Source organism: Cucumis melo, chromosome 3 (assembly GCF_025177605.1).
Source record: "Cucumis melo cultivar AY chromosome 3, USDA_Cmelo_AY_1.0, whole genome shotgun sequence".
NCBI lineage: Eukaryota > Viridiplantae > Streptophyta > Magnoliopsida > Cucurbitales > Cucurbitaceae > Cucumis > Cucumis melo.
In genome coordinates, this window is record NC_066859.1 from 1,242,627 (window position 1) to 1,269,816 (window position 27,190).

The window sequence follows — 27,190 nt, forward strand, 5'->3', positions numbered from 1 at the left end:
GGTGATCTCTTCCAACTCTACTGCTCTTGCTGTCACCCCAGGTACCTCTTGGCTCCTTGACTCGGCTTGTTGCAATCACATGACTTCTGATATCTCATTATTATCATCTCATATTCCCGTTCACTCACTTCCTCCAATTCACTCTGCTGATGGTAATCATATGTCTATTTCTCACATTGTCACTGTTAATACACCTACCATAAAACTTTCCAACACCTACCATGTCCCCAATCTCACATTCAACCTAGTGTTTGTTAGCCAATTATGTGATCTTGGACTTAGTATTATCTTTTCTTCTCATGGTTGTTAGGTTCAGGATTCTCAGATGGGACAAGTGATTGGTACGGGACGGAAGGTGGGTCGATTATTTGAGCTCACATCCCTCCAGCACTCTCCTATGTTTCCAGTCATCTCTACTCCAGTCACTGATAACACTATATTTCAGTGGCATCTTCGTCTAGGTCATGCATCTTCTGATAAACTCCGTAGTTTAGCTTCTAATGGCATTTTGAATAATGTTTCTAAGTTTAGTACTTTTGACTGTTTAAATTGCAAACTGGCAAAACAACTTGCACTTTCTTTTCCAAATTCTGCTTCTTTATGTGATAAACCTTTTGGCCTAATTCACTCTGATATTTAGGAACCTGCTCCATGTGCTACTGTCAATGGTTATCGATATTTTGTTTTATTTATTGATGACTATTCTCGTTTTACTTGGATTTACTTTCTTAAAAATCGTTCGTCCTTATATCAAATATATGTTGATTTTGCAAATATGGTTCAAACACAATTTTCCAGCACCATTAAAATTCTTCGCACCGATAATGCGATGGAATACAAGGACTCTCGCTTTCTTTCCTTCCTTGCCCAACAAGGCACTTTGATTCAACGCTCATGTCCCCATACCTCCCAACAAAATGGACGAGCGGAACGTAAACGCCGTCACATTGTATATACTCTATTTGTGCTCAACTCCTCTCTGCCTCATGCCCTGAAAAATTTTGAGGAGAGGCCGCCCTCACCTTTGTTTATGTCATCAACCGCCTTCCATCTCAGGTCATAAACAATATTTCCCCATTTGAATGACTATACGGTACTCCTCCTTCTTACTCTAATCTCAAAGTTTTTGGTTATGCATGCTTTGTATTATTACATCCTCATGAACATACCAAACTTGAACCTCGTGCTCGTCTATGTTGTTTCTTGGGATATGGCACTGAACATAAAGATTTTCGTTGTTGGGATCCTATCTCTCAACGATTACGTATTTCTCGCCATGTCACTTTTTGGGAACACCGTATGTTTTCCAATCTTTCTTCATTTCATGCCTCTCTGTCTAGTTCTCACTCATTCTTTATCGATCCTTCCACTAATCTATTCCCCACACCTGATTCACCACCCAACACTACACCTTGTCCTCCACCTCCATCTGAGCTCACTCAATCTCACACTACCTCTGCGCTCCTGGATCTTCCATCTATCCCTCGTGAGGAACCTGAACATGCACCTGTCAGACGATCCACTCGGGTAAGAGAAACTCCTTCTCATCTCAAAGAGTACCATTGTTTCTCTACTATCATGTCTTTAGATGAACCTTCCTCATATAAGGAAGCCAATACTAACCCCTTGTGGCAGCAAGCAATGAATGATGAACTTCAAGCCTTAGAGAAAACTCATACTTAGGACTATGTTGACTTACCTCCCGGTAAGAAACCAATTGGCTGTAAGTGGATCTTTAAAATAAAAACACACTCTGATGACTCTATTGAACGATACAAAGTACGACTGGTTGCTAAAGGTTATTCTCAGGAATATGACATTGATTATGAAAAAACGTTTGCTCTAGTAGCTCGAATGACGTCTGTCCGTAGTCTTTTAGCCATTGCAGCTGCAAAACAATGGCCCCTTCTTCAAATGGATGTTAAAAATGCGTTCCTAAATGGGACCCTATCTGGAGAAGTCTATATGAAACCACCTCCGAGCACTACTCCACCACCACAGAAAGTATGTCTCCTTCGTCGTGCTCTCTATGGTCTCAAACAAGCTCCTCGAGCTTGGTTTGCAACATTTAGTTCCACTATTACCCAACTTGGGTTCACCTCCAGTTCTCATGATTCTGCCTTATTTACTCGTCAGACATCTAATGGTATTGTTCTTCTTCTTTTATATGTTGAATGACATGATCATTACAGGTGATGATCCTCAAGCCATATCTGATTTGCAATATTATATGGGTCAGCATTTTGAGATCAAAGACTTAGGAAATCTCAACTATTTTCTTGGTCTTGAGATCTCATCATCACCCGGTGGCTACTATTTATCTCAAGAAAAATATGCTTCTGACCTCCTCAACCGATCTAGTATTACTGATTTTGCCACAATCTCAACGCCTCTGGATCCTAATGTGCGCCTCACTCCTTTTGATGGTGTTCCTCTTGACGATCCCACTTTATATCGACAACTTGTTGGCAACCTAATCTACTTAACTGTGACCTGTCCAGATATTGCATATGCAGTTCACATCGTTAGTCAGTTCATGGCTGCTCCGTGTACAATTCACTTCACTGTCGTCCTTCGTATTATTCTCTACATTAGAGGTACTTTGGGTCATGGTCTACAATTCTCCTCACAATTCTCCATGGTTCTCTCTGGATTCTCTGATGCTGATTGGGCAGGCGACCCTACTGATAGACGGTCTACAACTGGTTATTGTTTCTATCAAGGTGACGCTCTTATCTTCTGGAGAAGCAAGAAACAATCTGTTGTTTCTCGTTCCAGCACAGAGTCTGAATATCGTGCTCTAGTTGATGCCATCTCAAAATTACTATGGCTTCGTTGGCTTCTTACTAATATGGGAGCCCCACAAACATCACCCATTATTCTTCATTGTGATAATCGCAGTGCTATTCAAATTGCACACAATGACGTCTTCCATGAACGAACAAAGCACATTGAGAATGATTGTCATTTTGTTCGCCATCACCTTCAGAGCAACACTCTTCATCTCAAATCCATCTCTACCACCAATCAACCTGCAGATATCTTCACCAAAGCTCTTCATTCTCCTCACTTCACCCATTTAATTCACAAACTCAAGGTGGTCTCAACTCTCCTAACTTGAGTTTGAGGGAGGGTATTAACGAAATTAAGGATTCTATAAGCAACAATTATGGAGAAGATTATGGAGCAACAATTATGGAGAAAATTGTACTGTATTTAACACCAATTTCATTTCCTTGTTTGATCTTATTCTTGTGTATAAATTGTAAATGTACGTTGTAATGAATAATCAAGAAATATATCATAAAATAACAATGTTTTTTCTTTTAAAACTCACAAAATTAGATACAAAATTAAATGTTTACCTTTATAAACACTTAATTGATATATATGCTCTGGATGAATTTGAATCTTACGAAATAGGTCATAAGTTAGAAAAAGATGAGAAAAGATAAATACAAGAAAAAGTTGATTTATTTAAATAAATATAATCATAATTTATTAGGTTTCAAGACAGAACCATTAAACTCCATCTATCATTCCGATAGTTACATCATTATAATTCTATTAGAGAGATCTTAATTTAGGATATAAGATCTTAAACTTAACCCGACAACTTCTCACTTTTATGTATTACTAAACTTCTTTAATTAATTTAGACATCAAAGTTTAATTAATTTAGGTATCAAAGTCTTTCTTGTGTTCTATAGATCCTCTCTTTTCCAAATTACAAATTTACAATTGATATCATGTAAAGGTTAGGTTTGTCCTTTCTTGGAGTCAAAATTTCGTATCAACCATATGTATAGCAACGGACACAATTAACTTAAAATTGACCTATTACATTGGATACAAAGTTTAATGATTACAAATTTATTTATTTGACGATTGGTAAAGTTTAAGAGCATATAAAATATAAAATTGAAAATTTAACGATAAGTCTTTAAAGTTTGGTTTGTTAATGATATTTGGTAAGCTTCCATTTGATTTCAATTTAGTCTTTAAAATTTGTAGTGTTTTAATCTCTATCATGAAAAATAACGTGAAGAGTTACTTTAAGTAAAATAAGAAGTTAGTCAAAAGTTGAATATATTTTAGATATAAAATTCTAAATCGTTAAATAAGAAAAAGTAAATTAAATTTTGATAAAAGAATTTATAATAAGAATTAAACTATCACAAAATTGAATGAGATACATAATTAAATGGTACAAATTTGAAATCCCAAACTAAATCAATTCATAGACTATGTTGTTATTTTCACAAAAGTTCATTTTATTTCTTTATTTACAATATTACAAATTCTTTGTTACTACATACTTAATTTTTAATTTCTTGATATTTTATACAAAATGTTGCTGTGCTTTTTTTTTTTCTTTCCAAATTTTATACTTTAAATGGTTTAAAAGGTTGTTTATCTATTTTTAAAATTAAACAATAGAGTTAATAGACTTAATTTTGCATTATATATGTATTCTATAAGAAGTTTTTAAATATGGAAAAGTAAATCGAATTATTGAATTATTTTTTTTAATATCAATGATGAATTGAATCTTTTTAAAAATATAACAAAGCCACCAAATATTTACCTAGAATAATTCAAAAAACGAAAAAAAGTCAGAGACCCACCGTATAGAATACCAAAAATGTCTTATCAACCGCGCCGTAAACAACGCCCATAATATATTTGCGATCGTTTAGATTTGGTTATTGTTTGGTATGCGATCGTTTACATATGACTACAATTTATTTTTTCAATTCTATCGTTTAATTTTGTTACTCGTTAATTTGGTTACGTTTAAATTTAGTTACACGATCGTTTAAATTTGATCATTTAAATTTCTAAATCTAAACGGTTCTTTTTTCATTTATCTAAAGGATAATTTATTTTTTTACACATTCACTTTTGGCTACTCCAATCTTGATTTTTTTCAAAATTCTATACGATCTTTTATTTTTTCTACACGATCTCTCCTAATGTAAATGATTTTTTTCGTTTACTTTTGGCTTTCGTTTATATTCTTTATACATGATGTTTTATTTTTTTACAAAATTACATGATCGTTTACATGGCTACTCTAATCTAAATGATTTTTATGATTTTTTTCAAGATTTTTTTTTTATTTTTTTTACATGATTACACGATCATTTACTCTAGCTACTCCAATCTAAATGATTTTTTTTCAAAATTCTCTATATACGATCTTTTAAATTAGCAAAAAAAAAAAAGAAAAAGAAAAGAAAAAAAAGAAAAAATATGATAGAAAGATTAAACCACGTAAAAAACAATAAAAAGATTAAGTAGATGTAAAGAAATGGGAGAAGTAAGACAACGAAAGAAACAACGAGGAAGAGAAGAGAGAGAAAAAAAAGATGGAAATGGTAATTGAAATATTTACAAAATGACTAAATTTGTGGCTCTGTTAGGGAAGGGTGTTTTGAATAATTTTCTATGATAAATTATAATATTATTATTTTCTTGAAATAATTATTTTATGTTTGAGAAGCCCTAATTACTAAAAAATTGGACCCTCTCGGTTCTCTCACACAAAATTTCGATATCTTCCCCTCCCTTTGTAGCGGCCAACACTTACATCTTCTCTTTTCCCTCCCTCCCTTCCAGCTTCTTCTTCCCCGGCGACGCCTGGCAGCAACTTCCGGCGAACTAGCGACTCGGGACCCTCGCTTCGACGACGTGCATACCATATTTTACCGGCTCACTCTTCCCTTCTCCCAGCTTTGCCCTCTACTTCTCCTGCTTGAAATTCATCTTTGGTTTTCTTTTCCTTTGCCTTGTCCTCAAGATCTCTCTCTGCCTTCTCTTCTCTTTCTACAAGAGGTAGATACTTCATCTCTCTCTAGATTTTTCATTCTTACTCCGGATTCAAAGTTTGTAAATCATGTTGTCATTTCGATAAAACCCTTTTTGTCTGTGTTGTTTTTCACAGTTGATTGAGCAGGTAAGGATTTTTTTGGCTTTTTTGAAAGGTGTATTAGGGTCTCTTCTATTTTTTTTAACCATTCGGATCAATGATGTGCTTAGTTATTTTGTATTTTTTTTCCCATTTCTTTCTTGTTGATTATCTCTTCTTCTGATTTCTTGCCACCCAAAGATTTTTTTCCACTTCGCGAGGAAATGATGGAAAATTAAAGTTCTGTTGATTATGATCTAGTTTTCTGATTATTAGGTTTTAGTTTCTTCAGCAACGAAGCTTAGTAATTTTTATAAATGAGCTTCAGTTTTGATTTTATAAGAGAAATGTTAGATTAGGGACATGTCTTGCCTCTTTTGCTACTTGCTCTGCTACTATAACTGCCACTGAATGTGACGTGAAATTACAAGTAATTTTACATATTTACAATTAACAGTCCCGTAAGTTGTTTCCTTGAAAATTAGAGAGTCAAATTACATATTTATACTTGTTGGTTGTGTTTAGGTTATGGTTGAAATGGTTGAAGGGAAAATTAAAGGGAAAGCTGGAGGAGCCTAAGAAGTACATACACTTTAGTTTAGCCAGCTTGTCTGTGTCGTATACAACACAAGTCTGATACTGGACACTCTAACACTTATAGTGCAACATATGTGTTAGAAACTAGTTCTCGTACAAAGTCAAAGTAGGCACATTAATGTGGTAGATATTTGTTAGATTTTACATTTACCTTTTGGTGTAGTAATATTTTGAATGTAATTTTAATATTTGTTGCTTGGGTTTTCACTAGATGATACATTGATTTTTTCTGTCTTTAGTATTAGTATTAATATGTGAACAGACGTCAGGGTTAATTTCATCCATTCTTTTGTGAACTATAATGGCATTGCTCTGAATCTTTAATTTTGCAGATAACAATAGCTTGCAGAAAGTTTATATCTTGCTAGTATGAGGCGGTGTTACCATTGAAATATTTTCTGTTTGTCTTCAAGTCTTATTTTATGTGGAGAAAATGCTTGGCTCATTTGGACCAATCTTGACTCTTCCAGCTCCTTCTGAGGATTCAAAACCTACGGTTCAGGATGAGCAGGATGAAATTATTAATAACAATAAAGTGGATAAAGACAACGCCAACTCTGCACCTACATCAGTTGCAACTCATACTAAAACTATTGGTATCATACATCCTCCTCCAGACATCAGAAGCATTGTTGATAAAACTTCACAATTTGTTGCAAAAAATGGACCAGAATTTGAGAAAAGGATCATTGCAAATAATGCTGGTAATGTCAAGTTCAATTTCTTGAACCCTTCAGATCCCTACCATGGTTACTATCAGCATAGGTTGTCTGAGTTTCGTGCCCAGAATCAATCATCTGCACAGCAGCCTTCACAAGATTCTGTTGCACCTGTATCAACCCCATCTGGTCCAGCTGCTGACAACAATGAAACAATAGCAGCAAAACCTGATGTTTCTGCTTTGTTCAAACCCGTGCGCAAAGTCCTCGAGCCTCCAGAGGCTGAGCAGTACACTGTTCGTCTTCCTGAAGGGATTACAGGGGAAGAATTAGATATTATCAAGCTCACAGCCCAATTTGTTGCTCGAAATGGGAAATCATTCTTGACCGGACTGACGAGTAGAGAGATTAACAATCCTCAGTTTCATTTTCTGAAACCTACGCATAGTATGTTCATGTTTTTTACCTCCCTAGCGGATGCATATTCTAAAGTGTTGATGCCTCCCAAGGGGTTGACTGAGAAGTTGAAGAAGAGTGTTACTGACATGACAACAGTGCTTGAGAGATGTGTGCATAGACTTGAATGGGAACGTTCACAAGAGCAGGCAAGGCAAAAAGCTGAAGATGAGATTGAGCAGGAAAGGATACAAATGGCTATGATTGATTGGCATGATTTTGTTGTAGTTGAGGCAATAGACTTTGCAGATGACGAGGATGAAGATTTGCCTCCACCAATGACTCTTGAGGAGGTAATTAGAAGAAGCAAGATTTCTGTTGCGGAGGAAGAGATTGTTGAGCCTGGGAAGGAGATGGAAATGGATATGGATGAAGAAGAGATGCAACTTGTTGAAGAGGGTATGCGGGCTGCTAGGTTAGGAGAAAACGACAATGACAAGAATGATATGAAGGTAGATGAGGAGCCAGAGCCACCAATGAGGATCGTTAAGAACTGGAAGAGACCTGAAGAGAGAGTTCCTGCAGAAAGAGATCATACAAAATTTGTTGTTTCTCCAATCACAGGTGAACTAATTCCAATTAATGAGATGTCTGAACATATGAGGATTTCACTTATTGATCCGAAGTACAAAGAGCAAAAGGAAAGAATGTTTGCCAAGATACGGGAGACTACACTTGCTCAGGATGATGAAATCTCACGAAATATAGTTGGACTGGCACGACTTCGTCCTGATATATTTGGTACCACTGAGGAGGAAGTCTCAAATGCCGTCAAGGCAGAAATTGAAAAGAAGAAAGAAGATCAACCGAAGCAGGTCATATGGGATGGCCATACTGGAAGCATTGGCCGTACAGCAAATCAAGCTATGTCTCAAAATCTTGAGGATCAGAATGATGCTACTAACAATGATGCAAGGAACCTCCCTGGCCCTGCAGCTTTGCCACCGAAACCTGGAGTGCCTTCAGTTCGTCCCCTCCCGCCTCCACCTGGACTAGCCTTGAATCTTCCTTCCCTACCTATGAATGCACACTATTCTACCCCAATTAGTGGTGGGCTTCCTATTCCCCCACCACAACCGCCTGTTATCTCAATGATTCCTTCTGTTCAGCCACCACCTCCTGCAATGCCTGGACAACAATCATTTTTCATGAATCGGCCTCCTTCTATACCTCCACCAATGTCTATGAATGCACCAAATATGAGTGTCCCACCCCCACCGGGATCTCAGTTTACTCACATGCAAGTTCCACGGCCTTTTGTTCCTCTCCCTGCCCCTCCACCTATGAATACTATGATACCTCCTCCACCTATGCCACAAGGAGTTCCTCCACCACCTATGCCCCAAGGATCGATGCCTCCCTTACCTCCTGACGAAGCTCCTCCGCCACTTCCGGATGAACCAGAACCAAAGAGACAGAAGCTTGATGATTCTTTGCTTATGCCAGAAGACCAGTTTTTGGCACAACATCCTGTATGCATTGTTTGTTCTTTGTGTACTCGTTGATTAGTATCTTAGTGCTGATTGCATAGATAATAACTTTTACCATTTTACTGAAGAGATTATTTTTGGTGGCAGGGACCTGTCCGTATCACTGTATCTGTTCCCAATCTTGATGATGGAAATCTCAAAGGTCAAGTCCTGGAGATTACTGTCCAGTCCCTCACCGAAACGGTTGGAAGTTTAAAAGAGAAGATTGCCGGTGAGATCCAGCTTCCAGCAAACAAACAGAAGTTGAGTGGCAAACCTGGCTTCCTCAAGGACAATATGTCGCTTGCTTATTACAACGTTGGAGCAGGTGAAGCACTTTCCCTCTCTTTAAGGGAACGTGGTGGTAGAAAGAGATGAACAAATCCTTGTTGCATACTAGTCGAGGTTTAAGTTTAGACTTTTCCTTGTAATGTTGAGGCATACTGTTATATGTTCAAATTGATAAGTATTCATCTGGATTCAACTTCCCTCACTCCTCCGAGACTGTAAAATTGCTTTCTAACTGTATTCTTATTAGGAAACGAGATTATGAAATTTGTGTTAGAATTTTGAGGATTTGATTGTGTCCATTTAGGTTGTTAATCACAGCCCTAAGAGAAGAGGTAAACTCAAACATTAATTCACTTGTCTGTTAATTAGTGATGATATTTGTTTGCTACTTATTCATTAGTCTTCAGTGTTGGTTTTACTTTTACCGGGTGAGGTCTAATAATGTTGAACATAATTTGTGAGGTTTTTGGTCTAAGGAATCTCATGCTATCATCCATTACCAGCAAAGTCAAATCCCTGTTTGAAAACTTATATTATACTCTTACTGTAGTGTTGCTTATCTTTATGTTATCCTTCCAGTTGAAAGACAGAAAAAGAACAATTTTTTCATTCCCTCATAAATGGGTCATTAAATAATCATTAGAGAGAGATGGGTTAGTTTTCTTTTGTGATGGTTTTGAATGGACTGTTATTTTGATCAAAAGAGAAAAAACATTTGGCTTCTTTCATTTCTTTGTTCTTCTATCATTGATAATTTTTTCTCCATTAAAAGGTTATTGTGTTTATTCTTATCAATACGTATCAGTAAGCCATTTCTTTTCGTATTCTTATTCTTTTCATCCAAAATTTCTTCTTGCATCTTTATTCGTTCAGCAGCCTCATTTTGAACTTTGGCTTGTGGTTTTGTAATCTTTGGCTTTTGATTTTACTACTATTTGTTCACTTTTTGATTTATCGATACATTTATAATGTTAAGAGTTATTTTGAAGCAAGAGTCACAAGTTCAAAAGAGTGTAGCGTCAAGAGTAAAATCAGAATACCAATAGTCACATGAGGACTAAATGAGTATAAGAAACAGGTCAAGAGGAAAAAACTAAAAGAAGGGAGGAAATTGGGTCGATCGACTCTGTGAGACCCGAGCTTGATTAGAATGGTCACTTTTGGAAACAAGTATTTCGAAAAGGAAGATTTTGGAGCTAAGTATTTTGTTCAGATGCATTAAGGGTTAGGCGATGCGAAGAAGGAAGGGGCTATTAAAAGTTTAGCGTTAAAGATGGCCATGCGAGATGGAGAGAAGGTGAGAAAGACTAAGAATGCGGGCCAGGGTCATCACAAGGTGAAATTAGGCGATGAAAGATAGGAAATTTTTGGAAAATCTCCTAAGAATAATTAATGGGCCATGTATAGAACTTGAAGCTAAGCATGGTTAGGTTAAACATCAAGCTTCCACGTGGTGAGCTGGCAGATTATTAAGAATTTAGAGTGACTAATTTGTTTTAATGGTAATATAAATAGAGGAAGACAACAAGGTGCTAAGAAAATTTTGCTCTAAAAATTTGTAAGAAAAAGTCAAGTATTGAGCTGTTCCTAGGCGGGAAGAAGTGTCCAAGGCATTCTAAAGAAAAGAAAACCAAGTTTTTGTGAGTAAATTTCCGAAAGTGTTTGTATATGCAAAAACTTTCTTTAAATTGAAGAATGTTTGTAAACGATTATTTGCATGAACGCTTACATTTTGATTTCAAGTAATGTCTCAGTGTTTAAAATGAATATGAAATTGTGTTTAAATCTCTAGTCTTGTTCTTATCAATGAACTAACTGTTATATGCACATAAAGAGTAAAGACTGTCATGTAGAGAAGGCCTACATGGTGGTGATATGAGGCGAGACAATGCATAAAAGATGTGTATTGCGCTTTGGCTTAAACAACAAGGAAGAAGCTAGGATATTCTTGAATGCTGTTTACAGTAGTCTAAACGCGAAGATGATGAGTCTTAGCGTAGGGAATGGTTTCAATTTTCTCGGCGAAAGGACATTGAGACTATAGGGTGTTCATGTGATTTGTTGGAAGTGTAAAATGAGGCGATGAGTCTATTTTGAACTAAATGTTTTATGTTACGAGGAATGTTTCCAAAAGGGTTTTCCTAAAACCTCACTAAGTCCTTTGACTTACAATTTAAGTTTCCATTTTCCAGGTTTGAGACGTAAAGGCCAGATAATTAGTGTTAAGACTATTTGACAAAGGAATAAGGTTATTAGGCGAGGAGCCTGTGCAAGGCGTTTAGTTTAAGTTGTTTAAAATTTTGTAAAAGTTAAATACTTGTTTGTAAGTCTTGGTGTAGAATGCATGGTTTAAGTTTAATAAAAGTTATTTTGTTATTTTCTACTGTGCTATGTGATAGAACACTGATATAATATTTCTCTTTATTGATATCTAATATAAAATTACAATATGAATTGACTAGAACAAAAGCACCTGACCTTCTGCTTCCCCTCTCTTTCAAGGAGTATAACAGTCCCTTGATTTTACTAAAATCTTCATATCCCATCTTCTCTCCCCAACTTCCTATTTATAACCCCCTAACTACTACATATCTAATTACCTTTATACCTCTGTCCTATACTAATCTAGGTATCTAACACTATGTTTTTTTTATCGCTTAGTAAGTTAAATGGACTTAATTTTGAGCTAGGCGATAAAGCCAAATATCAAGAATGCAAGGACTTAAGTTGAGTGTTTTGGCGACTCTATATGCTCACCTTGGCTATGGAGGTTGAGCAGCCCCGATATGCCTATCTCTGCTTTGGAGGTTGAGACCAATCTTTTCCCTCTATGGAGGCACATTTCTAGTGAGTCATAATCTTAGCCTTCATGCTGGGGCCGAATTGCCATAATTTTAAAGCAAGATTATTGGTCATTGGTTGCAAGTTGGATCTAAAAGACAAATAACCAATCATAACAACTCATATTTTTCAATACTGCTACTGTAGCGAATATGTAGAAAAACTTAACCAAGACTAGGGAAAAGAACCTTGTTAAACAACTGAACTTAAACCACAAGACAAACTTCAACATCCAAACATAAAGTGCTTAATCAATATCTAAAGAAGAATTAGTTAATAATCAACAAAACTAGCAACTATGAACATCTAAACTTATCAAAGATTCACGAAACCTATGCTACAAGTAGGTAATTTTTGTTGGAATAAATGGTTATTGTTCGTGTTTCTTTGTGAATAAATGTATCATGAATGGATGCATCACTTCATGAAAAGTATTATAGAAAAAGGACACTACTTTTCGAATGGCCACAAATAAGTCTATAAATGAAGTCTATAAATGCGGTCCTTTTCTATTTGGTTTCAATAATTTTTGTCTTCTTCCAAAAAGGTTTTCTCTCCATTATCCACAATTTTCATGTTCGGTAGATCCACAAAGTTTTGTTCGTTGAACTTCTAGACCAGGTGCTACTCTTAGAAGAAAGATGATATGTTCTATCTTGGGAGACAATTACTCTCAAACTCAGTCACTAGAGTGAGTAAATTTGTCTTAAGGAGACAATGTGAATTCGTTTGCCTTAGATCTATAATACATATATGTTTGGGAAACTAACATATATGTAACAAAACACCGATTTCTCTGCGATTTCTTTCATCGTCTTCCTCTTCGATTTCTTTTATTGTCTTTCTTCTTTTCCTCTTTTTTTCTGCGATTTCTTTCCATCATCTTTCTTATTTTTCAATTGTTTTTTTACGTCGTTAAATCTTTCTATCGCATTTCTTTTTTTTTTTCTCACTGCGATTTCTTTCCATCATATTTCTTCTTTTCTGATTTTATGATTTCTTTCAGCCGTCTTTTTTTTATTCTTTTTTACATTGTTTAACATTTACATCTTCTTCTTTTCTGATTTTTTTTACGGCGTTTAATCTTTCTATCATTTTTTTTAAGTATTTGAATTTGGGTAACCAAATCTAAACGACTGTATATAAGACAAAAAATCTTGAAAAAATCATTTAGATTGGAGTAGCCAAATGTAAACGATCGTGTAAAAAAAATAAAAGATTGAGTATAAAAAATCTTGAAGAAAAATCATTGAATCTTGAAGAAAAATCATTTAGATTGGAGTAGCCAAATGCAAACGATTATTTAAAAAAGTAAACGATCGTGTCAAAAAAATAAAAAGATCGTGTATAAAAAATCTTAAAAAAAAATTATTTGGATTGGAGTAGCAAAATGTAAACGATTGTGTAAAAAAAGTAAACGATCATGTAAAGAAATCTAAACGATGGTGTACAAAAGAATTAAAAAAATCGTGTACCAAATTTAAAAAAAAAGATTTGGGTCCCCAAATCTAAACGATTGTGTAACAAAATTAAACGATGAAATTAAAAAGATAAATTGGAGCTATATCTAAACGATCATGTTGTAGCCATATCTAAACGATAGCATATAAATTATAGCCTATCTAAACGATCGCGTAAATATTGAACTATATCTAAACGATCGCGTATAAATTATAGCTATATCTAAATGATGGCGTATATATTGAATCATATCTAAACGATCGCGTATAAATTGTAGCCATATCTAAACGATCGCAAATATATTACGCGCACGTTATTGACGATGTGGTTGACGGGGCATTTTTGATATTTTACGCGGTGGGCCTCTGGGCTTTTTCCGTTTTTGAAATTGTTCTATACAGTATAAATATTTTGCCGCTTTTTTATATTTTTTAAAAGACCCCTATATGTTTTCCTGTTTTGCTGTGTTGATAATTTTCATAACAATCTTAAGACAAATTTATCTTTTATGATAATATTAAAAATCCCATTATTTCTTTTATGAGGCTTCGAATTACTGAAATTGAGAAATTGTGGAAATATTCATATATTGATTTGTTATTGGATCATGTTGAGATTCTGTTTTAGAATTTCATATATATGTATTGTTCCACAAAGGCGTTCTGTGTGCAAATCATGAAAATTATTATTAGAATTCTGTACATTGTATATTATTCTACAACGGTGTTCTCTATGCAAAATATGAAAATTATTGTTAGTTTTCATTTAATTGGTATTTGCATGAAGAGCTTTAAATGTTTCTAAATTTTTAGTAGATTATTATGTACTTTACTCTTGGGCAAATGACTTTTGAGATTTTCTCTTTGGCAAGATTTTAATAATTTTCTTTTGTCACTTATATAATTTTGGCATGAATTCGTCATTTGGCATATGTGCAGTGGATTATTTTTGATGTTCTACACTAGTTTTGTATTAATACATGTGTGTGTATTTGATAATAAGTCATAAGTATTGTATTATTTATGTCTTTATTGGCTTTTTTTTTGTATGTTGTGTATGCATATTGGGTGTTAAGCCTAATGTTTTCATGACATTTTACATTTCAAGCCTAATGGAATAATGTCTTCAGTTTTATTTGTTATGCTTTATTTGATTTGGTTTGTGAGATCCTGTTCGATAAAGTTATTTACTTTGTTTCACAAATGTTCAGTGATTAATTTCACATAAATGTTATCAACAATTTAAAATTGTTGTACCACATATTATAGGTGGAAATCATGGAAGTTTATAGGAGAAATTTAATGGCAATAATTGCAATTGATGGTCATAAGAAATGTTATTATTTAGCTTTAATATTGAAAATTCATGCTATTGCAATGTTGAAGGAGAAACCAATAAAGCAAAGTTACTTGCACTTGAGGCATAAAAATTATATTCAAGATACATATGCAACGATCACATTAGAGTGGATTAGATAACACACTACTACTATATAATGATTATTGTGGTGGATTTGACAAGAATTTATGGGAATCATTAGTGTGCTATACATACATACATACATACATACACACACGAAAGAAAATGCATAACAATCAAGTTTATGGTTGAAAATTTTATGATCTTTTAAATGAATGATTCCAAATTTGTGATATGACACATTTTGTGATATGTCTCCCCATGTTTGAAGGTTAGTTATATATTGTATGAGGATTTTCTATATGTAAACATAGGAAATTTCTTGTAAAAAATGGAAAGGAAGAAAACCTTCATACGAATTCTTAAAAGTGTGGGGGTGCCTAACAAAGGTTGCAATACCTAAACCTAAAATAGTTAAAAATAGGACAAAAATTGTTAATTCCATATTCATTGGTTATGCTAGCAACAGCTGTGCATATCAATTTCTAGTTCATAAATCAGATATTTCAGATATACATGTTAATTCAAACATGGAATCAAGGAATGCAACATTCTTTGAGAATGTTTTTCCACACAAAATGTCTTGTGAAGAAAGGTTACAAAAAATGTTTTCTTGATGCTATAACGAATGAATCTCACAATACGAGTGGTTACATTTTTATCTTTGGAGGTGAGACTATATCTTGAAAATCTTCCAAACAAACATGTATAGCAAGATCCACAATGAAAATCTGAATTTATAGTTTTAGATAAGGCTGGAGAAGAAACAGAATGATTTCAAAATTTTTTGGAAGATATTCCCAATTGGTCTAAACCGTTGCCTGCAATATGTATACATAGTGATAGCTAAATAGCTTTTGGAAGGGCACAGAATATTATGTATAATGGTAAGTCTTGACATATACGACATAGACATAATACAATCAGGCAACTACTCTCTAGTGGAGTTATCACAATTGACTTTGTGAGGTTAAAATATAATATTGCGGATCCACTCACGAAAGGCCTAACTAGGGAGTTGGTTGAAAGTTCATAAAAAAAATGAGATTAAAGCCTATAATATAAAGTTACCCAGAGAGGCAACCCAACCTATTTGACTGAAGATCCCAAGATCTAGGTTCAATGGAAAAATAATCTCTAGGTAACATAATGAGCACTACATTAAAATCTTTCACCAATTCTACAAATGATGAGGTAGTGCTAGTATGGTTTTAGGGTAAGCATTGTGCTTCTAATGATTTTTGTGAGTGATAATTATTAATAAAAAAGAGCATATGCGATATTCTATACAGGAATCACCTATGTGAGTGTGAAGGGGCCGCTTTCTACGAGAATTTTAAGGAAAATTCTCTAAAACACTCATGAGACCAGGTAGTGTTCAAGGCCAAAATTAACACAATTATGAGAACAAACTTTGTTATAATGAGAAGTTTGTGACATCTATTGTTTTACTTTACTCTAGAATGGTTGATAGTTTAAGGCATCATGTCCACTGATCAACCAAGTAAACTCGATTGATGTTGACTAGAGAAAGTTAAAAGTTTATACTACTTATCCTCATGCAGGTTCTCCATTAAAAAATACTGAACGCTTATTTTCTTCCATTTGTCAACTTACCATTTATGCATGGGGGAATTGTTGGAATAAATGATTATTGTTTGTGTTTCTTCATGAATGAATGCATCACTTCATGAAAACTTATAACTATTTGTGTTTCTTCATGAATGGATGCATCATGAGTGGATGCATCACTTCATGAAAAGTATTATAGAAAAAGGACATGACTTTTCGAATGACCACAAATAAGTCTATAAATACGGTTCTTTTCTATTTGGTTTCAATAATTTTTGTCTTCTTCCAAAACAATTTTCTCTCTATTATCCACAATCTTCACGTTCGGTAGATCCACAATATTTTATTCTCTAAACTTCTAGACGGAGTGCTACTCTTAGAAGAAAGGTGACTTTTATCCTGGGAGACAATTACTCTCAAAACTCAGGCACTAGCGCGAGTAAATTTGTCTTACGTGAATTCGTTGGGCTCAGATCTATAATACATATATGTTTTCCTATTTTGCTGTGTTGATAATTTTAATAACAATTTTGCGAGCATAAAGTCATGTAATGTGGCCTTAATTTTCTAATGAAATTTGATCATGTGCATGTCCTAAGATTAGATGGCTTAAGCTAATACTAATACATCATGTTGCTTCTTTACTCTTTACATTTCCTTTATTGAGTTTGTGGTTATACATCCTTAGTTGAACTGACCTTCGTTTTGTGAGGTTGGCTCCAATGGGAATCTCAAAGTCTCTTTTTGATTAAAAAAACCTAACAAAAGGTATGTTGCTTATCCTAATGTTGAATAACTTTCCTACTTTTAGCTTGCTTTGACTTTTTGCTAAATTATAACTTAAAATGTAAATTTATCATGACAAACGACAGTCATGGGAGCCTTCTTGTTCAAATTTTGCAATCCAAATCTAATATTTGAATTGAGATAGAAGCTTATCACTCACAACATGTTGACTATGATGTTATACTACTATATTGTTGATGACAAAATCCAACTAAATGAACTCAACTCACTTTCACAAGCTAATAGTAAATTTCCATTTTGGAGAATGGGCTATCAGCAAAAATAATAATGATAATAATAATAGTTGTAAATAATAATAATAATAATAACACATCGAGTGCTTGCCACAGACACTCTGATGTTTAAGTCAGCATTTTGCTCAAAGATTAAGGTAAATAGTTTTACGAAAGAGTTGAGCTTACCTTTGGTAGGATTGCCATGCTCAATCAAAGTAGAGTTGAGAATTTCCTTAATAGTACTTAAAATCTGCCTTCCTTTTATTATTTTGAAACTAAGACATTCAAAGCTAGACTTGGACACACTAGAAATGTTTTAGACCAAAGGGTTGATATGAATTGACCACTCACAAGAGATTATTGGTCTTAATCTGAAGGTCGAGCATGGTTCTTTGACCGTGAGGATCCAATTGGCCTTTGAGGTCGAGGTGGGACGATGGAGTTTTCATTTAACTTCCCTTTTTCTCCGGCCTATTTGTTAAGAACACTCTCAATCTTGGATTATTAATCTCTAAAATTCAAAACTATTAACTAAAAGTTGAAAACTTAATTTGGGTAGTAGTTGTCGTTTAACATCAATCACCAAACAATTTTTACTTTCAAAAAACAATTAAAACAGCACTATCTTTACTCATAAAAGCCACGTGGGATCACATTCGTTGATTGGCTCAAGTATGCATGCATGTGTTGTTAACATATAAATAGCTTCTTTAACCGTCCATGATGAGGATTACATAAAGAATATTAACAACCAATGATAAACAAATCAAACCAACTAATTAGGTCATCGCACTCTAAGCCAAACTCATTTTCACATCTTCATTACTATTATCTATCATCGCCTATAATTACATATAACTTAGGCTCCATACCTAATTTGGCAATTTTTTATTAAACAGCTCCGGACGGTTTGCCTTAGTATTTTTCTATTATTATTTTACATAATTTATTCATTTATGTTCCTTTACATTTTGACTAATAGAAAGTAAAACATGATTTCCCCAACTTTACAGTCCAATTCCAATTCAATCAACGTCATAATTTCTAACCCAACAAAAAAGGGGAGAGAAAGGCAATACATAAATTTTCATCCTCAATCCCAATTTGACCACTCACCCTTTAAAGAGAGAAAAATAAATAAATAAATAAACAGACACACAAATTTGTTGGGTGATCCCTATGAGATTCATGTGTGGCTCCAACAACAAAAGATAACACAGAAAATGACACACAAAGGGACATTTGGAATTAAGAAGGGCAAAACGAGTACATATCTTTTTGTTTTTTCAGTGTCACTGCCTTTGCTTTTATTTGACAATATCATTCAACTTTCTCTCCAAGACATCTGAGCAAATTTGACCCATCATATGATAGAAAGACAAGAGATCAGATAATTGATCTATTGTCATCTTCCCCATCACATTCTTTGCTGTTCTTTCTCTTGCTTCATTTAGCTTCAATTTTTCTATGTAAGAACTGCCATTTCTCACTGTTGCACCCATTTGCTTTAGTCTGTTCTCTTGTTGTACACTTAAAGCTGTGTTTGACTGAAAAAACAGGCAAATGTCTTGATTATCAAATATGTATAGGTTTGTGCATTTGAGTTTTGATTTGATTTATCAATAATGGTACGGTACCTCTAGAAATTCTGCTCCGACTTCGAGCTCGGGTTCTTTCTCTGGCTGTGCATCGCGGCCGGTTGTGTATAAGTTCTTGGCAAGGGAGAAGCTTCTGACCAAGATCTTCCTTTTTTTCTCCATTTCATTGTCCAGCTTTAATGTCTTTTTGGGTGCTGATAATTTGCTGCTGTTTAATTTCTTTTGATATGCAACTACTGCCTTCACAAATTGCTGCACCAAAATCCCATTTCAATATAATTTAATACGATCATAGTCTATGGTTCTTGGTTTCAAGATGGAGAAACAGAATTTATATTCACGGAAATAGTACCTGATAAGCGGCAGGGCATCCAGGATAATCAAATTCATCAGAATCGGGGTGTCTCATCCTCTCAGGATGAAATTGAAGTCCCATAATGAACTTACCTTCTTCAGGATTATAAGCATCTGGATCATAAAACCCTTCAATCAATCCATCAGGAGCAAAGGCCATTGGCACAAATCTTTGAGCCAAAACCTTTACTCCTTGATGATGATAACTATTCACCATAATCTCCATATCTTCTTCATCTAAAGAATCTCTAAACCAATTATGCAATGGAGTGTTCTCTACAACCTTAACCCTATGTCTATGCCCATCGTAATTATCGTAATCAATATGAACAACTTTTTCCCCTCCCGGACTCTTCTTCCTAATTTCCCTCTCAATATCCTGATAAAGCGTACCCCCACACGCAACATTGAGTACCTGCGATCCTCTGCAAATCCCTAGATATGGAATGTTTCTCTCCAAGCAGAGTTTTGCCAATCGAAACTCGATTGTATCTTTTTCTTTATCAATGGCGGTATCGCTTGTATGTAAGCGCCTGATTTCCTCAAGCTCCTCTTGAGATAGACCGGATGTATCGGTTTCGTAAAGAGAGGGATCAATATCCTCGCCTTCGCAGAGGAGAACTCCATGGATCGGTTCGAAACTGTCTAAAAGCATATGAACACCGGCGACTCTTGGAACTATAACCGGTACCGCGCCATAGGCAACGATGAGATCAAGATGATACTCCCCTGGTGGAGAAAAAAAAAAGAAAAAAAAAAGAAAAATCAAGATGAAGGAATGGATAGGAGGGATGGATTGGTTGATTGATGAATGCATGAGAATGAATTAAAAAAGATACCAACGAAATCGACGAATTTGTTCTTGCGAACGCAACGGCGAGAGACGACGAGAACGCGGGGGAGAATAACGGAGAGATCAGAGGCGGCCATGAAAAGGGAAAACTGTGGAGAAAAACGGCGTCGTGCTTTGTGAGTGTTTATTAAAAATACATATAGTAGTAATAATATTTGTGTTGAGAGAAAATGGTGGTGAGGGAAAGTGGGTTTATATAGAGGAAGATTTTGGATGATAGTTTAGGGGGAAAGGAAGGAAGGAAGAAGAAGAAGAGAAATTAGATTGGGATCCCATTAAAGATTTGGATTATGATGAATTAATTAGTTTAATTACAGAGAGGAAAATATAATAAAAAGAAATCTAAAAAGGGAAAATGGATAGGGCCGTAGTCGTTGCGCCGCGTAGGTTTTCAAAGTTCCCCAGGTTTGTGGTTTGGTTGGCACGCGCGGCTGCCGCTGCCTCTGCCTCTTGTCTTTTTCTTTTTTTCTTTTTTTTTTTCTTAAAACGTTTTTACTGTTCTGTATTTTGTATTTATCATTCTACTTTCTCCCTTCTTTTCTTTTTTCTTTTATTTAATTTTACTCTCTTTATATATATATATATATATATATATATATATATATTATTTTATTGTTCTTAAACATCTGATTTTCGTTTCATTAAATTTAAGTTAAAATTTACCAGAAAGTAACAGCCCAAAAACTCAATATGGAAAAATATAATATTAAAAATGATAAATAAATTACAAGAAATTTAGATATTAGAAAATTCTCAAAAAAAAAACACCATTATCTTCTGTTTAATTAAAAAGTCCTCTCATATGAGGGTTTTAATGTAATCTATCAAATAATTACATAACCCTCAAATAATGATGTCTTCAAGACACATGTTAGGGATGTTTGATGGTTAAGGGACGATGGTTATAGACATCAAACGTACCGATGGACATCTACACATTAATAGTATTTATAATAATCTTTGCATTCATTCAATTTCTGTACTTTAATTTTGTTATAGCTTCATTACTCTACTAATTTAGTATTTATACTAATTAATGATATAAATAAATTAGATACTTCATACAATATCAACTCCATGACAATTTATGTCTAATTATTTTTATGAGGTGTTTTATGTTCAGAGGCTGAGACCAAATTAATTATTATGAAACTAGATTTATAGGTTCAATGGTTACAAAATTAAAATGAGACAAAATTATGAAAGTTTAAGAATCTATAATAACCTTTAACTTTAATTAATTTAGTTTATATTTGTTTTCAAAGTTGTTATTATTAATTAGTAAGTAAGATTTTGAATATTAAGAAATTTGGAAATAAAAAGTGATTATTTTGTTTTGGAGTCTTTTTTTGACTAATTATGTGGTTGAAAAGTGAGGAAGAGAAGTATCATTTTATGAATTTGTTGAATCTTTGGAAAGAGATCTTTGGAGTAAATGGTGTGTGGTTTTTCTTTTGTGTGATATTTATAAAATGTATTTAGTTTCTTCTTTTTTTTTTTTTTTAAGAGTCATAATTAAAATTGAATGTTTCCACTACAAATAATTTTGAATTAATAAAAATAAATTAGGAAAGTGAAGGCATAATAATATAATAATGAATTATTAAAGGGAAGAAGTGAGGGAGGTGAAGAGTAAGGAAGGGGATACATGAGAATACGAGAAGTGGTTTTTTAAGTGCAAGTAAAGTTTTTAGTTCTTACTTTTTCTCCACCGTCACACCGTCTAGTGAAGTTCTTATCTCACTCCATTAATTTTCAAAGCAAAACATATGATTCCTCCTCTAAACCCTAATTCAACAAATAATAACACACTCTCTCTCCTTCTATTCTTTTCCTATTTCTTATTTCAAAATTAGTAAATGTGCTATTGTCAATAACTTTGTATTTATTTTAAAATATAGGGTGGTTATGAGGTAGAGTTTTTTTCATAAATACCTATATAAAAGAAGAAGAAGTAGAAGTTATTTGATTAAATGTTTGAAAAGAAAAAATAATGAAAAAAAATAAAGTTAATCGATAAATTCGAAGCTTTAACAATATTTATTATTGAAGTTGAGTTGGTGAACCAAATACGTCTAAATATATATGTTTGATGCTTCTAAGAGTGAAGACTATTTCCTAAAAATCAAAGAGATTAGTCCTTTCAAGATGATTTGTATCTTCCCTAAATTTTTGTCTAAGACCATTTAATATATAGAATTGTTCTATTTTAAGCCATGCTTAAGTTTTGGAGTTTCCTACAAGTTGGGCAATAAAAATGGGGATGCACACATTGTTGATAATAGGTTAAGTGAAGATATTAATCTCTTTGTCTTTTTCATCTTTTTTAACCATACTTTCTATATCCTTTATCATCGTGATTATTCATTATTTATGTGTTTCCTAAATTTGAACTTTACATAACTTGCCAACTTTTAACTTGGTTTACCCTGCGCTACATATTCTCTACTAAATATGGGTGAAAAACATGCCAAGATTATAATTTTATTTTTACGTGTAATAGTAATAGACTATTTATTTGCTAAAATCTTATGAATGTTTTCTAATCAAGTAGTGTCTAATGAGATATATTTCACTTAATTCATATCATTACAATTTGGCAGCTATTTATTTTTAGAAAAAAGAACAATAATATTTTGTTGTTTTTATTTATTTATTTATTTATTTTTTTTGGAAAGTTCACTTTTTGTGGTAAAAGAATATAATGAATAATTAGCGAGAAAGAAAAAGAAATTAAATAAATAATAGTGGAATATAATGTTGTTGAATTAGGAGACACATGTGTTATCGTTTCTTTAAGAATGGATACTTGAAATGGAAACCAATAATTCATTAATTATCTAAAAAGGCATTCAAAATGAGAGATCTAAAGTTTATAAAAGAAAAACTGCTTCATATTTAATGAAAGTGAAAGGAAGCCAAAGTTGAGATGGGTTTTGACTAATTATATATCAGCTGGGAATGGGGTGGCCACTGGCCATGAGCTGCTGTACCCAATTGCACCTTAATTATATATTCAATATGTTGTGTAATTAAACATAGCTATAGCTACCTCTAGTTGATACATGTGCATGAATCTTGTTTTCAATTTCTCTTCTCTTTTCTTTCTTTTCTTTAAATTTCAAAACTACTTCTATTCTTTTACGAGAGTTGATGTTTTAGGATGTTGGACGACAATTTCGATCTAATAATTGAGTCATATCGTGATTTCTTAAACTGAATAGAGATTCTAATTATGTAGTTATTATCAAATATTTATTCAAAGAATACTAACTGTATCAAAATCGATATTGGTAGTGTATATTAGTAGTATATATATCGAGCGTATCAAATATATATTAATGATAAAGTGAGTTGTGTTTGTCTTTTTTATCTGTTTTGCAAAAGTAAATAAGTTTGTACTTACTTTGTTCTGATATCGTAACAAGTTTTTCCTACTTGACACATGTGTGATTTGTTATTAAAAAAAAAATCGGTGATTGATTTGAAACCGGACGAAATACCATCAAAGTCTTTTTTTAAGGTTGACTTACAAATAGTTTGGGGATAAGTTTGATTTTTAAAAATCATAACAGGTTGATCTATATTTTTAGAAAAATCATAGTACGTTGATATATATTTTTAATGGAAAACCATTGTTATAACCTATAAAATATTTTGTTTCTTCTTGAATGAGTTTCAGTTTCGTATAGTTGGGTTTTTCGTCTCTATAATTGTATATAAAAAAATAGTAATTATTTTTTTTATCAAAATAAATTAGAAACTTAATTAGTGTATACGTTTTGGATTTATTACAGATTTATTATTTTCTTAATTTACTTTTATTAATAAAAACTACTTTCAATAAGCTTTAAAATTATTATTTCAAAATGGCTTACTTTCCAAAGTTAGACACGTGAAAAGTTCAATCAAATACGGCTAAATCTCCAACTATTAGTTCTATAAAAAAAATTAATACTATTAATTAAGATCATATATTAAGGTTTTGAATTTTTTAGGGATAAATACCAATTTATATCCTAAATTGAAGATGTATCAATTTAAGTCCTCTATTTAAATACACAATTTATATCTTAAGTTCTATCGATTAAACCCCTAAGCTTTTATAAAATTATCAATTTCTTATTAAAAAATTTCTCTAACCTTTTCTCATGTATTTATACTTTAATGGTCTATTTTGTAAAATCAACAGCAGAAGACAAGTCTATTATATTTAAAAATTAACGCATGGATGATTTTTAAAGTAATCATAATTAGAATCTAAATCGAATGAATTATGAAAAATTAGAAGTTTAATTTACTAAAATTATAAATTAAGTTATACACGAAATTGTTCAAACAAAACCTAAAGAAATTACCTTGATACACTAACAAACGTTTAAGACTTAAATTGATACTGTAATTAGTTTAAAGTTTTAATTAATACAACTTCTGAGAGTATAATTAAATTAATATACTTACCTTTTTATTTAGGTTATAATAATATTACTTTACTCTTTCTATTTTAATTTTCGTTTTAGCTTGCTTAATATACTTTCAAATGTTTAATTTAATTTAATTTTTTACTTTTAATATATCTTAAAATTCATCCAGGAAATTAAAAAAATAGTGTCATGCATTTTTTTAATAAATTGTTATTATATTAGTATTGTAATCTTATAGGGAAATTATTATTATTATTATTATTATTATTATTATTATTATTATTATTATTATTATTTGATTTTAATAAAAATTTAGGACTTACCCCCTTCTTATAAAGGAAATTTAGGAATATTAAGTTTTCCTAGGATAATTATTTGATTTTTTATTTTTAATTTTCTAAAAACTTAAGTTTATAATTAAACACTCTTTAAAGTTCTTGTTAAAATCAAGTTAAGTTCTGGAGGAAAAAAACTAGTTTTTGTTTTCTTAAATTTGACTAATAATTTAATTATTTTACTAATAAACATGAAAAAAAAAAAATTAAAGAAATAACCATTATATGTATAGTAAAACATCATATTTATTTATGGAAATTGAAATAGACTACTATTTGTTTCTAGTTTATCATAACACATGTAGACATAAATAATAATGTATGATGGTATATTATGATACAAATCATAAATATATACAATACAAATAAATATAGATAATTGTCTGTCGTAGTTTATTAATGTTTCGGTTGATGATCACATATATTTTGTAAGGTAGATAAATGCATGTGATTATGTATATGAAAAAAACGCCAACGGGAAGGCGTCCATATAAAATTGTAAGATTAAAAAATATGATTACTTCATTAGGTGGCCTCTACTCATTACTCAAGTCCCTATCCCTAATCCAAAATTTGGTCAACTATGTGTGTCATGTCTCTTTCTTTCTATATCTATATTCTATCTTATCGACCTAATTTTTTCTTTACAAAAAACATGAAAAATAAAAGTTTTTCTTTCTTTCTTTGTTGTTATAACATAAATTTTTTTTTTTATTGAATGTTTGATTTTAAAGAAAGAATTGCATATCATCTCATTTACCACCTAACTTTAGTTGAGAACTAATTCTCTTTATTCATGTGCATCGAAATCGTAAGAAAGGAAAATAAGACAGCTTTATATTTACATGAAAATATTTACAAATATAGTAAAATATATGTGATAAACTACGATAAATCAAGATAGACTATTATCTATATTTATCATGGTATAAAATATGGTGTGATCATTGGTTGGTCGGAGTCGAATATTTTACAAAATCAATCCCGAACCGACCATAGTCGGTTTAGTAAGTATTCAAAATGATCTTACCATCGATGAGTGAGGGTTGGTCGATTTTTGTTGGGTTGGGTCAGTTTAAAACTTAGAAATACTTTTTGAAAATTTTCGACTTGAAACTTTTTGAAATTGACTCCGACCGACCCCTCTTGTTTTTTGACTGACTAACTTTAGTTTGATCAGTTGGCTTGATTTTTGGTCCATCATGCTCATCCCCAATACAGATAGACATAAACAGTACTCTATAGAAAAATTATTAAAATAATAAAGTTTCTAAAAATATTTACAAATATAGAAATAGTAGTCATAATTTATCTGTAATAGATAACGATAATATCTTGGTCTATTATAATACTGTCAAATATATTCTATCTTGATCTATCGCAATCATCAACCATAGGTGAAATTTTGTTATATATTTTATAAATATTTTAGTTTATTTATATGTATTTGAAACAATAGTCCTATAAAATATATTAAAAAAATAGAAAAATAAAGCAGTTTCAAATATTAAATGAATTTATGGACATGCAATGCGACTTAGTTGTAATTTAGAATTAATATATTGGATGAAGTTATTATTAACATTATCCAAGAAAGGAAGGTCTAAAATTACGAAATGCACAACTTTAGAAAATTAATGTTACATATAATATTTGACTTCATTTTGTGGAATATCCCTATCTCCATTTGGAATTAATATCTCTATCCCCATTTGGAATATACGCTCATTATCCCATAATATATATATGGTCAACAAACTATATATACATACATAGTCATCTTATCTGTACAATAAATAAATAGAAAATTTAAAAAAAAAATACATAAATAAATAATGATATCTCGAGCTAGCTATATTTAACCTATCATTGTACATCCTACAAAATTGTCCAACCATAGTTTACCACGTAACATATTATTTTTACCT

The 27,190-nt window shown here is 32.4% G+C and overlaps 2 protein-coding genes across 3 annotated transcripts; one reads left to right on the forward strand and one right to left on the reverse strand.

Moving 5' to 3' along the window:
• The first annotated feature begins 5,516 nt into the window (after window positions 1–5,516).
• LOC103485445 (probable splicing factor 3A subunit 1) lies at window positions 5,517–9,758 on the forward strand. 2 transcript variants are annotated; one of them, XM_008443040.3, is made up of 3 exons: window positions 5,517–5,838; window positions 6,841–9,095; window positions 9,201–9,758. In XM_008443040.3, exons 2-3 carry the CDS (start codon window positions 6,942–6,944, stop codon window positions 9,468–9,470), a joined length of 2,424 nt encoding a protein of 807 aa, XP_008441262.2. In that variant the 5' UTR covers window positions 5,517–5,838; window positions 6,841–6,941; the 3' UTR covers window positions 9,471–9,758. The 2 variants fall into 2 exon arrangements, with proteins under 2 accessions (XP_008441262.2, XP_050937954.1); XM_051081997.1 differs by having other exon boundaries at window positions 5,520–5,838; window positions 6,979–9,095.
• Window positions 9,759–18,694: 8,936 nt separating this feature from the next.
• On the reverse strand, window positions 18,695–20,803 carry LOC103485446 (putative glutamine amidotransferase GAT1_2.1). The gene is made up of 4 exons (XM_008443042.3): window positions 20,490–20,803; window positions 19,649–20,379; window positions 19,336–19,548; window positions 18,695–19,245 (listed from the first exon to the last, which is right to left on the reverse strand). Exons 1-4 carry the CDS (start codon window positions 20,578–20,580, stop codon window positions 19,006–19,008), a joined length of 1,275 nt encoding a protein of 424 aa, XP_008441264.1. The 5' UTR covers window positions 20,581–20,803; the 3' UTR covers window positions 18,695–19,005.
• Between the last annotated feature and the right edge of the window lie 6,387 nt (window positions 20,804–27,190).